At 40.7% G+C, this 15,484-nt stretch overlaps 1 protein-coding gene across 5 annotated transcripts in view; it reads right to left on the bottom strand.

Annotated features, from left to right (window-relative positions):
• Positions 1-2,236: 2,236 nt before the first annotated feature.
• The window catches only part of LOC118416829 (cadherin EGF LAG seven-pass G-type receptor 1-like), a 28,388-nt gene continuing 15,140 nt past the window's right edge, over positions 2,237-15,484 (bottom strand). For 4 of the 5 annotated variants that reach the window (XM_035822094.1, XM_035822097.1, XM_035822095.1 and 1 more), the window contains 2 exons: positions 4,835-5,045; positions 2,237-3,666 (listed from right to left, as the gene is read on the bottom strand). In XM_035822094.1, coding sequence (XP_035677987.1) covers positions 3,642-3,666; positions 4,835-5,045 — 236 coding nt within the window. In that variant the 3' untranslated portion in view covers positions 2,237-3,641. The remainder of the gene's footprint in view (positions 3,667-4,834; positions 5,046-15,484) is intronic. The other variant, XM_035822096.1, reaches the window with a different exon arrangement.

Below are 15,484 nucleotides of genomic sequence, written 5' to 3'. Positions count from 1 at the left end.
CGCCGTTGCGTGACTCTTGCTATTTATGGATGACACTAGCGCACATAAAATAGACAACAACCTAACTTTCTTGTTCTGTTTTTGTGTTGTGTCCAACAGTTGACATGGATTTTTTGACATTGGCCTTTTCTCAGTATTTTTTACATGGATTTTTTGATCGCCTTTTCTCAGTATTCAAAAACCAAACACCCTTGCGTGACTCTTGATATTTATAAATGACACTAGCTCACATAAAATAGACAACAACCTAACTTTCTAAAGTATTCAGGAGACAGCTCTTTATTAACCACAGTGATGGATGGATGTGCGTTTTGTAACGACTGTAATTACTGTTTGAAATAAGACTCGTAGCTAGCCAAACACATTTTTAGTGACAAGTCGGGGCGTGGGTAAGGCCGGGGGCAATTGTCTAGAGATCAGACCATACGTTGATAATCCCCTATCTTTTGCTGCATTGTTCAATACGTATACCGTCTTTGGTGGAACGATTCAAAACTACTAGACTCCGATTAGTTATCTAGTTGAAACTTTCACTTGAAAAAGGAGACCGCGCATATTTTCTTCAGACAAAAATGCGGCTAGCCCACAAATTGTGCCACAGTTTAATTGATGCACGGACGCAGCGAGACGTAAGTGATATTGATTGATTAGCCGACTGATCAAGCATATATCAACATGAAAGTGTCCCGGGGAGTCAAACATTTTACAGATATTTGAAAGTTATCTATTTCTTCGTGGAAGAACGCCCCTTTTCGAAATGACCGACGTCGTATACTCTAAAGGATTGTGAACGCAGTACATTCTGTTTTGTTCCGTTGACGGATTTAGCAAGTCTAGATATTTTGATAACACTGATAAATTTTCTGAATTTGGTCGATCACCAATTAGAAGTTAAAATTTTTCCATAATATTTCGATGTGTATGGACGCAGTGTTCAGAAAGTATATCCCCGGCCGTGGATTGTTGACAAAGAATTCCACGACCGTAGAACTGACCACTTTGGGTGGTATCAAGATCACTGCCAGTTGGTCACAGTGACGGTTTTGGGTGATGCGAAATGGCAGTACTTAACTAGCCTCCACCAGACCTTCCTACGGGGGTGCGGGGATCGTAGAATTCCGAAAAAAAATCGGGAGTCGGTCCACACTAAGGTTCATGTTTCCCCTCCGGCGGCCGACCAACTCCTCTGGTAGCAAAACTCTCCTAGCAAATTATTCCAATAGCCAGCGCAGTCAGTCTGGCATAGAGAATTCTACTTGACTATCAAAAGCGCTCCCTTTTAGTATCTTCACGCAGCCATGCCTTATCTGTTCACTACGCGATGAACTGACTTAATCAGACTTCAAGTCTTTCAGATTGTCTGCTGACAACGCCCCCTTTTCGGTCATTCAAAAATAATACTGTCCCACCAACCCAGAGTAAGGCAACCTAAGGCCATGTTGACTAGATAACAGGGAAGAATTCTCTGGGATCCCCCAAAGTGATGCAGACGTGCAAATAAAAGAAAAGTTTTACAAAAAAGGCTGCCTCCATTTTGACATCTTAGTGGTCAGTAAGGTTGAACAAATGAATATTGAATACCCAACAATAGATTCTCGATGTCACTTTCTTCTTTGTCCACCCCCCCCCCCCCAAGAAACAAATGCCTCCAAGAAATCTGCGAAGGAGGCTAATAAAAAGAGTAAACTAATACAGATTGTGTCTAACTGGATACAGTCTGTTCCTTCCACCTTCTCTGACAATGCACCCGTCTCTTTCAATCTTCAATACCAAATCATTATGCTTCACTTATTGATGATCATGATGTTAAACGGAGGTCACGGGTTTTTGGCAACAGCCACACCTCTAGCACATTGAAGAACCCACCACACTTATGGAAAAGAGTAAGGATCCTCCCCAGTGCACGTGAGCTAGTGGATCAATTTCATCTCTCTGGATATCAAGCCTGTATTCTTCAGTACTGACCTGGTGTGTTGTGGCTTGACTTTGAGGCAATTTACTAATTCTTCAAGCAGAGGTTAGGTTCCGGCTGTTTTTGACGTTTTTAGGCGTTTTCACCGTACTTTCTACTTTGTACTGAAATTGTCTGCTGGGAGGCATCAAGACAAACGTTAAGTACAAAATAGACAGCCCGATAAAAATGCCAAAAAATGTCAAAAGACAGCAGGGGCCTAACCTCTGCTTGGAGAGTAATTTTACTGGATATACAAACAAACAAACAAACAAGCAAACAAGTAAGGTGTCAATTCATACCAGTGGGTTTAATCTGATGCCATTCGGATCACAGAGATATTGTACAGACCAAACATTGGCAGCATACAAAATTCACAGTTTTACTTTTACAAAATCACTTTTTCAAAAAAACACACCTTTTATAGCAGCTCTGACTTCTATCCAAGTTGCTAGTACTACGTTCTTGGCCCATACTGTGACTGCACAGACGCAGTTGTATGTAGTTTTGCGGTTCGGAAGGTTTGAACTTCCGTGGTATCATTATTATCATCATCATTACAAGCTGCACAGAAAACTACGATTAACTCAACGATTAACGCTTTTACATTTAACCACACGACAGACGCAACTATCACCAACAGTTTCAACATATTTATAAACTAAAGCACCTATAATACAATGGCACAGCAGGAAGTATTATACTCCATTCACTTTTAAATAGTTTTTAAAAATCTGCGGTTTTGAAGTCACGTAAAATTACATATACAAAATCCGAGCGTCTTTAAAACTTCACTAACCCATCTGAGAATTTCATTGTAGAATTACAAAAGGTACAATGTGTACAGAAATCCATTAATTCTTGCAAACTGTTAAAAGTTGAGCTGTCAAAAACTTACTTACTTCACAGCAGTATTATTCTACAGTTAAAAGTAGTACACAGGTAGTTTTGGTACATTACAAAGAGCAAATTGTGGCCCTTGGACGGTCCTCAGCTACATTCGCTAAATCATTTCTAACACCTACACATTTAGTCCAAATATACATAATACAAATGCCATGTACACATCACAAAATTTCTTCCTGAATCACGGGTCGTATCATCATCATAATTATTACACTGTTGGCTGGCTAACCTTAGTGCACAGTGCGGTTGATAAAACTCTTCTACGCTCTACGTGTCGGGAAAACGTCGTCCCAACCACTAAAACTGTTCTGTACAAGTCAAAGTGTACATGTATAGGTGAGCGTTAACACAACTCCACTGTCAAACAAATAAAATACACACCTGCTTCTTCTAGAATTCTTTGAAAACACTTGAAATTTACAAACCTCTAAGATTTCACATTTCCTATTGATGACAACATGAGAACTGTAAAATACAGGCCCCATTATGGGTATATCATTGCAGATGTACAAAAACCACAACTATTCTTAGAAAAACCTTGTATTGTAGCTACAAGAGTTGAGAATCTCCAACTCTGACTTTACATAGCACAGCTTAGCGCCCTAGATTCGCATCTCGACAATCTTCCAAAAATGTACAGAAATAATTTGTTAGCAACACTGGTCAAAATTACAAAATATATAAAAATGTATTTTATAAAAATATTTGCTGCTTTCTGGTTGTGTTCCGCCTCACCGCAGAGGATGGGTCAGAGGTCGCACGCAGGGTCAGAGGTCACATGTCGTCATACGGAGGTCTCGTTGCTCCCGCTGTACAAAAAACACAAAGGACAAAAACAAAACTTAGCAAAACTCAAACGTAATCTGTGCCATGAAAACTTAAAAAGAGAATAAAAAAAAGCTTTCATAACATCTCATAATATGATATGGAATAAACCAAGTCTGAAAAAAGTGGGGGGGGGGGAGGAGACAGAAAGAGTTAGAAGGTTAGTGAGTTAGTGACATTGGTTAGGAAACTCATGAAAAGACAGCGTCTGTTACTGTTAGGGATAAAATATGACGAGAACTGAACACCATATAAGGGATCAGAGTAGTTCAATCAGTTCAGAAATGAAGCAATTAGTTAAACCCTAATAGCCCCATTATACTGATGGCAGAGGAAATTACAAAAGGGCTTTCTGTTTAATGTACAATTCCTGCGTTAGGCCGGGAATGTACAGAATTCTTACGGCACTAAGTATGATCAGTCTCAGTACAAGTTGTAATCAAGAAGTACATGTAATACTGAAGAATATAGCAGACCACTTTTAAAAGATAAAACGTACTCAAAATTGATTGAAATATTGCTATAAATTGATTAAAATATTGTCATAAATATGCCAAAGGTTCAATATTTTTTGTGATCAAAACGTAACATCGACTCTCATAAATATACCACCTTAAATTCACCACATTAAGAATAAAAGAAGGCAAACTTCATTTCATTTTCTACAATTGCAGTGTCAGTAATTCCCAAGGTATACACACTTTAGATATCCAGGTGTTAAAGATTTTCTTGAGACTGCCTTGCTGAAACACTGCCATTGACAATCTTATGATACCTGGCAGCAATATGTCATTGAGAACTGACATCAAAGTAAAAAAAAAAATTGTTTTTAGGCATATTTGATTTTGAATTGAAGAGAGTAATTCCCTTGCAAAGCTCAGTTCAATAGTCAAAACTCAGGGGAAACACTCGAGAAACACACCCAGCAGAAGAGGAGATATCTTCTGTGTGTATCTTCCCTTTTTTCCCCAAGTCAGAGGGTTCCTAATGTTTACTTTGGAGGATATATCGGGAAGAATTCCTTATTGCCAATTAGAGACTGTGATTCCAATATGTTTCTCATGAGTTTCATGGTAATCAATCACTCCTAGGAGGAGAGCATAACAACCACTACTACCACCACCACCACCGACCGAAATCATGAGGACTTACTCCGTGTCTGAGGCGGCATGGTCGCTCATGGTGCCGTTGGTACGGATGGCCATGTGCAAGTGCGGTAACCTATCCAGGTCATCCCGCGACGTCTGCCTCGACCCTTGACCTCGACTACCACTATCGCTTGACCCTCTGGAGGGCGGCTTATATCTGAGGTCGTTCAGTATGCTATTGTGCACGAGCGGTTTGGTTAGGAACTCGCGGCTACCTGCGGAACGAACATGCAACATGCGGTGAGAACGTGGAACTAGACATACACGGGTTTAGCAAAATGTGGTTAGAACACAAAAATACATGCAACAAATGGATTCAACCATGTACTTTGTACACACAAACACAGATGTACAGGCACACATGCACACACATACGCACACACACACACACACACACACACACACACACACACACACACACACAGAGACTTACATGCACACACACATTCATACACACACATATGCACCCACACATGCACACACACACACATGCACCCTCCCACACACACACATGTGCACACACACGAACGCACAAGCACATACACAAACACATGCAAGCATCTCACAAGGAGCAATATCTTAATTTGTTTACGGTGAAGAAAATCATTGGAATTACGTCATGTTATGTTATGATCAGTTTAATTGCCCCCAAATCAAATATCTAATTGACCTAGACACGTTCAAATGAAATATTAATTTCACTGAACGTGACCGTGTTCAGTGTACCAGTAAGTCGCAACAACACAGATTTTATTTTCTTAATACTGCACTTAGACAAACAGTGGCTAATTAGCTTTGTTAATCAATATATATGTCTTGGCTAATTAACTTTAAGTATAAAAACTGGATGTGATCCTTCTTGTCTGAATACAAATTGTGCCTAACTTTATATGTATTTGTTCTTATAATGCCATTGCAATGCAGCCATATTGAACTGCCCCAAAATCAAATATAAATAAGCCTAGACAACAAGGGTTAAATATACCTCATATTAATTTCACCTAGCGTGAATATGTTCAATGTATCTGTAAGTAAGACTGTAACACAGATTTTTTTTCTTAACCCTGCACTTACAGCCTGAATCCTGTTTAATGTTTACTAAAAGATAACTATCCCTGGCACTTTTGCTTTGTCATATACACCACGAGTTCTATTTTAGTCTTAGAGTAAACAGTGGTGCGCGGAAACTTTCTTCTATTGCGCAAGGTATGAACTTTCACACGATGGAAATTAATAATTGCCGCAGCGCTTCTGAAGAAAGGAGTGGACCTAAATGCGTCGGGTCGTCTATTTCTGTACGTGGATGAATAGAACATACGCACACAGACAAACACAGCATCTACACACTGCTATTTACCCAGCTGACTCTCTTATTGAGGGAAAAGGTGGTCGGATGATTTGCATAACAATAAAATGTTGACACAAGACGATTACTAATGATGTAAACGAATATTAAAGTAAAGCGACCCGGCAAATTACGGGCTTTAATAATAGCTCCGTGGGTGACATTCAGGGAGCAGAATGCTGCTCCACACGTTTTTCTGAAAACGACTCTCCGTTATTATATTAAATTTTTCTCGTTATGGCCCAAACATGACAAGATGGATTCATTAAATATTGATAACTCTTTCCTCAATAAAATCAAGTCTGCATAACTGCTTTTGTTGGCGTAGACATGTGCCCGTTCTAACAGAAATGGTATATATGACTATACGTCAAAGAGAGAATATAATGCATGACAGGAAAAACTATGCGGTGGCTTTTGTTATAAAACACTTTTATCTGACCTTGACAGCTGTAAAGTTTGGCATCTAAAAGTGCAACCTTATATCCGAGTTCCTGCAAATCGAATTCATTAAGATTTTCTAGAAATTATGAAACAGGTGGGCTTTGTTTGAGCAAAATATACCACATGATTACTTAGTATAGTTAAGTTTAAAAGAAATAGATATTGCAGCCAAAAATAAACTGCAACAAAAAAAAGAAAAAAAATTACAAATTTTCTTTCATTCTTTCATTTACCCATTTTCCATGAATATCTGTGAGAAAATAATAATATGAATCCAAATGCTACTAAGTTAAGTTTAACTTTCAAAAATAAACTGCAACCCCTCCGCAAAAAAAAACCCCAAAAATAAAAAAATTTCTTTCATTCATTATCCATTTTGCACGAATTGAATGTCCGCGAGAAAATAATAGGATAAATCCAAATGCTACTAAGTTAAGTTAAACTTTAAAAAACATATTGCAACCAAAATAAACCACAACCAAAAAAGAAAAGAAAAATTACAAATATTCCTTCATTCATTACCCATTTTCCAGAAATTGAAGGTCCGCGAGAAAATAATAGGATAAATCCAAATGCTACTAAGGGCAGCAAACGAGATTAAAAGGCAAAAGAGGGGGACCAGGTGTTGTACGGTAAACCACTCCGAACATGATTGCATTTAGGTCGAGGTAATTTAAGACCTAAACCAATTTCCCTCCAATCTAGACTGGTTTGCATAATGATAGTTGCTAGATTGAATCTGATATTGAGCACACAAACCATGATTACTCAGTCCTCTAGGTAAATAGCTGCCGGTAATGTTTTAGGCAAAACAGAAAATTGTGTGGATATTGCGCATCTGTGTGGCAGGAAGTAATACTGCACGTACTATCGGCCGGATCATATCATTCTGCATGCGCTGCTTGTGTGATATATGTGGGACACTGGCAAGGGCATAAAAGACCTTGGGCTTTTATGTGGGAAAGACTGCTCCTAGCCAGGGGCTATCTAATTGAACTACTTTGCATAATTGCAATGCCATAGCAGCTGCATGCAGGCCAGTCCACTCCAGCAGAGGTGAAAAGGTCACGCTTCTGAAAATTCAAGTGGAGGGGCCAGAAAGGGGGGTTAACTCTGGCCGGGCAAACCCAGGACCACTTTATAACTGTCAAAACCACATGCAGTACCAGCTTGACCCACTCTTTGCTGACAACGTGGGAGCACAGACTGAGAGAGGCCCCTTGGAACACCCCCGTCTCTTCCTACAGATGGAATCTTCCTGACCTGATTAGACATTTGAATTTAATTAGGCATAAATTCTGAGTGGCACAAGAGCAGGAGCCCAGTGGAAGAGCGAGCAGCTGTAGTGTGAGCACGTTTGTGTCCCACACTGTTCCTGACTCTCTCACCAGAGACTTTCCCACCACAACAATTTTATACTACAACATGCAGGCCAACCATGACAACATCCTCATCCAGAGCAGCAACAACACCGCCGGCTTGGACCTACGCAGGTTCGTCAACTCTACAACCGCCGACCACCAGGGTTATGACACTGTCTCCGTGCGCGCGCCTCCGGCCAGCAACGACAGCCCGCTGTCATGCGGCGAAAACGTGGACACCGCCTCCGACATGCAAGACGTCGAGGACGAGGTAGAACAACTCCTCCGGTAAGGTCTCCTCGTCCCCTTAAGGGCTCTTCAGCGATGATTGCACATATAGTCGGGAATTTCATACAGCCAGAGAACAAAGGGGCATGGTCGGAGGATTATATATGCAGACCTGGGCACTGACAGGGCTCGTATTTCACTACGGCAAACACAGACAATATTGATTACACTTTCCCTTATGGCAATAATGATCGCAGTTTATGCCTGGAGTTCAAATGTAATATTCTACAATGTTGCCTCTACACACATGTAAGTTGAGGTACAATTTCAGCACTGCTTTTTGATTGAAACCTGTGAAACTCTACTGAAAGGAATAGCAAAAGGCTGGGGGGAGAATAAACAGTTGACCTCCCGCACATCTTGAACTGGTGCACCCACCCATCCTAAATTTGCTGAATGACTGATTTAGGTCAGGTCCTTTAGTAACAGCCACAGGAGAGAAGACTCTCTCTCCTCCCAGCCATGTGAACAGACCTGTTTATACAGGAACACATATGGCAGCTGACAAGTATCAATTAGACCAGAGATTTTTGTAGGTCACCACTTTGTGAGCGAGAGTTATTATTACCAGCAGGTGACAAAAACAATAAGGTTCGGTCCAGATGTGTATATGTTTTCCCTCAGTCCTGTATTAATTTTTTGTTTTACCAATAATTCTCTAAACTCTATGCCTCTCTCCAACGTTGTGGACAATATACTAAAGCAACAATATATGAAATGTTTCCAAAATGTTGTAAAATTCTGTCCCGTTTCGAACAGTTGTTGTTATCACAAGCTGAAATATAAAACAGGGCATGAGGTATTGACTACATCATGCTATGAAATATTTAAATCAATTAATGCAAAGCGAGTGAAATCTGAACAAAGGAAAGCAAGCGGGCTGTTTTCAGTCCCACAGCTTTGCACGAAGGACAATAACGTCATTAGGGGCAATTTTCATGTTAATAATCCACCTCTGCTGATTAGGGGAAATTAGCTTCTGGGCTGAAAGCATGGCAAATAGGGCAATCTTCTTCATAAATGAATAATGCTCCGCAGGATATTGGGAAAGATTTGTTCTACCGATATGATTTCTTCTTTGTAATAACAAGCTGTAAATAATTTGTTTTCCATTTTTCTGGCAGAGAAAAACTGATTGTCTACTTAAATCTTTTGACAAATTGTGAAAAATCAAAGTTTAGCAATTTATTACCCTGCTATCCCTGGCAATGCTATATTTCTATTATGATTTTTTGCTCCCTTCTATGAGTGTGCCAAAGAGTATACTACTATTACTACTCATAAAGTGGTTGACAGTATTTGAAAACACAAAAGGAAGAAAACTAATTTTGCCCATGTTCATTAAATAAGACGTCTACCCAACCTGTCTAGATATATCAAACACTAGTATTCGAGGAGTCACTTTTATAATAATGTTACTCACTGTACATTGTTGGAAGCATGCCCCCTCTGTTTCTAGCAAAAAAGTAGCATGTACTTGCAATTAGACTTCAGACAATAACTTTCTATACACTTTCTTTCAATTGATCTGTTGCCACTTTCTCCAAGAATCCTACATGTACTTGCAATTAGAATTGGGGCAAGAACTTTCTCTCACACTTTCTTTCAATTAATCTAATGCCACTTTCATTTTCCAGAATCCCACAAGACGACCTGGCGTTGCTGATCTCAGACTACTTGGACCGACACAACGTGAAGCAGTCCACGATCGCGGACCAGGCCAAACTGGGCAAGGCGCACCTTTCGGTGTTCCTTCGCGGGAAGGAGCGGATGCGCGGATACAAGCGGAGGCAGCTGATCACGTGGTTCGTGCGCCACCGGAGGATGGCACCGCAAAACGGCGCATTTCCTTGCGTTGGTAAGAGGGGCTACTTTCGAATTTCTGTCTGGTATTGCTATGGTTACGTTGAAATCTTTGGTTATCATTTGCATTATTCTTGTACACATTCAAGTCCTCGGGTATTTAATTCGTACTACTATCATCATTCTGTTGGATGGTTCCCCAAGTTTCTATGTTTTTTGTTTATTTGAAAAAAAAAATGAAAAAAGAATGGTCAATGACCTATGCCTCCTACTCTTTACTTGCCTCCAGGCGACCGAGTTAACTATGTGGTAGCCTGACACACATATTCGACAACTCTGACCAAACCTTTGTAGACGAGTACAATGTATAATTACTACATTGTATAAGGCTGTGAGCAAAAATTCCAAATTTCCAAGTCCTGCTGTACCAGTGTACCTTATAATTGAAGGAGTTATTGATATCTGGCTGAATGGCACCTCAAACTAATACTTCTTACATACAACTGATATTTTCCATTTTCAGTATCACAAAAGTTTGGAACCAATTTCTCATTATATGATAATGAAGACACATTCAAATAGCCACAAATAGGGAACTAAAACTCAATCCAAATTCAAAACATCTTCAACAGCGCACACCCACATGTAAGTCCGGTAAAAACTGAAGCTAGGTAAGAAATGCATTTTCAAGTAGCAATGGAAACTGACAATGGAAATGCAAAAGTAGTAATTTGTAACCTGAACTTTTGATCTCTCAAATAAACTAATTTGCATACGCTGTAGACATAATCACCTACATGTAGCCCACTAGACGCATTGCATTCTGACTGAGAGAAAAACACTTAGGGGGGAAATGTCGCTAACATCAACAAAAAGTCAAATTAATTTGCGTTTTTCGACTGTAGTTGATTGCATTTTGATTTCTTTCTGTTACTGTTAGAAACATTTTTATGGTCTCTATCATGACACTTACCTTCTTTCTCATATTTTATTGGTAGATTTTATGGTGGATTCATCGAAGTTTTAGCCTCAACCAGGCTTCACAGGTCGTTAGAAAAATAGTAGAAATTAGACAGATACAGACACATAACATGCCAAACAAGTCAGCTGGCCAAGGAGTATGGTTTTTGACTTAGCTAACTCGTTTGGAATATTATCTGTCCATCTTTGTCCAATTTCTACCATTTTTCCAGCGACCTGTGGAGCCTGTTAGTGGCTAAGACTTCCACACTGCCCTCATACGCACTTAAAAATATACGCACTTGTGAACCCACCTTTAACAATGTAATCTCACTAATTCCGTGCGCCCCCCTCCCACAGGTAATCACCTGTGCCTTTGACAGGATTTCTATTCAAAATTCAGGGGAAGAAAAAAAACTTCAGGCTCCTAGAACACTGTAACGATGTAGTCTTGCTAATTCCCTGTGCCCCCCTCCCACAGGGAACCACCTGTTTCTGCGGGGACCCCTGCGAGGCCCGCGGAAGCGACGCTTCACCTGGCCCATCGAGGCGCTCAACATCCTGGAGAAATTCTACGAGACCAACCCGTACCCCTCCGTGCACGACTACCAGATCATCATCGCATCGCTGGAGCCCGTGGGGTGCAGCCCGACACCCGACCAGGTGCGATTCTGGTACCAGAACCGGCGCCGCAAGGACGAGAGCTCTGTCATCGTACAGCGGAGGAAGCTTGTCAGAGGTAATGACCGTTTAACTTTAAGAAATCCATGTTTCAGTAACTTTTACTCATTAAGCATAACTGGAGGGTCTGTATTCTATATTTTTTTGGTAATGGTATGGCGTAGGCAGCTTATTTCAGTTTCCCATAGTTCGTAGGGAAGAAGTCTTATTCACATAACTCGTAGCAAGGCGAGCAAATTTTTCATTCTTGCTTTCCATCATTTTAGTGTTATACGTACATGTAGGGAGTTCTTCTGAATTCAGCGTTAAGCTTGTAGACCCTCCTCTTAACTTACGAAAAAGAAGTTTCCAATGCTATTTTCAGTTTATGCCCCATATCCCCAAATGACAACAGCACCATTTTGAACGATAACAAGGAAGTATCTAAGCTAAATACATCTATTTTTCATCTTTTACCTCTCTGAGGATGAACTAAACTGAACTTTAGCGATCACTCTAGAAAATTGAGTGATTATTCATTAAGGTTTAGAAACGGCACCTTTTGTTCACATGAAAACCAATGGTGACACGGTCACAATTGCTCATCATTAATCACAAGTATTTGTCTATTATGGGCAGACAGACAAGTCTGAAGGTTATTAGAAAATGAACATCTCATGTGACAAACTTTGCCAGACGAGACACGTACGGCTGTTAAATGGACCAAGTCCCATTAGGTAATTGTTCATTTTGTAGGGACGTGGATACGTCTGACGTCATGGTATCCTGCAAGCCGCGTTAACTACACCACTTAAACAAGACTAACTACACTTCAATGGCCTGCAATTGTAAACTATACCCGTCATTTAACACTGCTGTGTGACCACTGCATACTGTAGTTTGCGCAAGGAGCTACCCATCTTAGAATGGTCACAATCATTTACAAACGGCATGCCATACTAAAGCATGTGTCACAGGCCTACATTTAAACCACAGCACAGTCCACTTGAATCCCATACAACAAACTGACTGCCAAGTTTAGTCTCATGTATGTTGACCACAGTAGAGTCCCCTTGAATCTCATGTCACAAATTGACTGCTAAGTTCAGTCCTACAAGTATGTTGACCATTTAAATCAATCTCATGTCACAAACTGACAACCACGTCCTGTACCACTTGAATATCAAACCACAACTGGACTGTTAAGTTCAGCCCAATGCTACAGGCTGCGATATTTTACAAAATCAATCATTCTTTCATTCTCTGACCACATTAGAGTTCACAAACTGACAGCTAACTTCTGTCTCCCTTGTATCTCTCCAGGCTATGGGGATGACATGATGATGTCTCCTGTCACCAGCATGCCATCTGCCTACTCGCACAGCATCAACACGGCGTTCCAGACCCCGGCAATGGGAAAATCTGACCCCGAATCAGTCCTTCTCCAGGCCATGCCCCTCACAACATCATCACCACTGCTTCAGCCAATCACACAGCTCCAACAGGTCACCATGGCGACCACAGCCACGCCCAATCAGCAGAGCCCTACCGTGTCCAGCGTGCCACCACGAATCACCATGCCTCTCACGGCGAGAAGAAAAGCTCCCGTCATGGCGCCCGTCCTCCCGGTAACGACCATGGGAGCGACAGCAACGCCCAATGGCCCCCTTCCGTCGCCCAACGCGCCCCGTCAGAATGGCACCGACTCCCTTCTGTCCGCCCCAGTTGGAAAGCCTGGCACAACAAGTAGTCAGCCTCTTGCGCTGACCTCGCCTAAATCGGCGTCAATGCAGTCAACTGCAACGACAACAACGCCCGCAGCAACCACGACAGTTTCGACCCCGCAGTCCCAGCCCACAGACCTGTCCATGACGGCGGCTGCCTGTGCCATCCTGTCCCAGGCCTCACCACTGATGACCATCGCAGACTACATGCAGCAGATGCAGCAGCTTCAACTCGACTTGTTCAAGAAGCAGCTCATCGAACAGATGAGCCAAAACGCTCCCATGGACCTATCCAGCAAGAAGCTTGCGGACGCCTCCACACAGACGGAGGGCAAGTGTGTCATCATCAAGGAGGAAAAAGGCATGAACCAACAGTTCCAGTAAGAACTTAAAAACCTAACTTATTATTTTATGGGTTGTTTCTCCAGAGATTTGTAAAATCATACCCTGGAAAATCAGACTTTTAGCCAGTACTGGCAGAGAATTACCGAAATCTTTATTATCGAATTACCGAGAATTTGTTTGGCAGGTTCTCCTTAGGATTTGGGATTTGTCATGCAGGGAGAGTTTTGCCGGCCTAGCTAGCTAGAACAAATTCTCAGCCAGCCCTGGCTAAAAGTCTGGTTTTCCAGGGTAGTAAAATGATGTTGTTGTACCTTTGTTCAGTATTATTACTATAAATCTTGCCCTGTTGTTTATTTGTGACTAGGTTCTGACAAGCCTTGCCTTATACTGTCTGGTGAAGTTCAGTTCCTGTTGTTGACTGTCAGACAAAGGTTGTACATAACAGAATCTGCTAACAGTGCGTGCCTCTATGTATGAGTTAGGGAATGTATCTCTAATGTCGTTTGTGATGATGTTTATGTTTGGAGAGATCGTGACAGTGATAAATTGTGCCCCATTCTCCACTTGACTGGCACTGAAAAAAAAGGCACCACACCTGTCATTGAATACTATGAATAAGAGATGATCTTTACTTGTGATTTATTGCATACATTAGGAGTAATTGGTATTTTTTGCCTAATTTGGTGAGGGTTCTCAAAACAGTGTTGTGCCCAGTTCAAGTGTAACATTACTACTTCTCACTCATTATCATCATCATCTTCAATGGTTTAAAATGCAGGCGACTGAAAGTTTCTTTTCACTAACATAAACTTATGAAAGTCATAGTATCTGTGGACTGTGATTTTCCATCTATGAATATGGAATTTGAGGTTAAAACCATGTATCATCCTTCTTTCTTGTTTCTGAGAATACAAGACAGAATCGTAGCCTTTGCTAAAGAAAGGGAAAACAATACAAACATTGAAAACTGCCATGTTAGACGTTTGTACTATGTCTGAATAATAACTGGAAGTTTTGTTCAAAGGTCTTGTTTTGCCGCAAGTTCTCTAACTTTGTCTTCCTTTATCAATGTTGCAGGATTTGTTGTAAAAAAAATGGTGTGTTTGATGACATTTTATGAGCCTTTTCAGTTATGTGCAACTGTCTTTATTAGTTAGGCTCAAACACTTGTGTCATAGACTCTATTATTAGACAGTCTAATGCACATGTCGGTGGTTTTGTTGGAGTTTAATGTTCTCATTGTTATCTTGGTAACTGATGTGGAAGTTGATCCTGGCTAGCACAGAGATAGACAGCTTAGCTGTCTAGGCTACCCTAAAAACACTTGGACGAACAGTGTTCAACGCATTTTTGTCAATAAATAAGTCTTGTTCCATATATGATCAGACTGTGAAGTCATTTTTCTTGCAAACTGTTATATACTAATAGGAAATTTTTATGTCATTTGTCTGTTATTCATTTGTATTCATTTTGCTAAACAGATTTTATTTTTCCTTGGCCATACTGAACTTTGACGGATTTTGAGATATGAATTCTGCCTTGCTTTGTATAAAAGACCCCGATTACATTATTATGATATTATGATCTTACCCTAACTGAAAATTGCTCCACTGCTCATAGAAGTGCAAGTCAGCCCTCCATTTTCTTATTCTTTCTTCACATCCATTAAAAAAAACACCCAAATAATCCTGGAATTAATGCATTTGAGATAAATTTTGCAGAGA

Source organism: Branchiostoma floridae, chromosome 5 (assembly GCF_000003815.2).
Source record: "Branchiostoma floridae strain S238N-H82 chromosome 5, Bfl_VNyyK, whole genome shotgun sequence".
In the NCBI taxonomy this organism is placed as follows: Eukaryota; Metazoa; Chordata; class Leptocardii; order Amphioxiformes; family Branchiostomatidae; genus Branchiostoma; species Branchiostoma floridae.
Note: the sequence above shows the minus strand (reverse complement) of the source record. Positions and strands in the feature narration are given on the sequence as shown.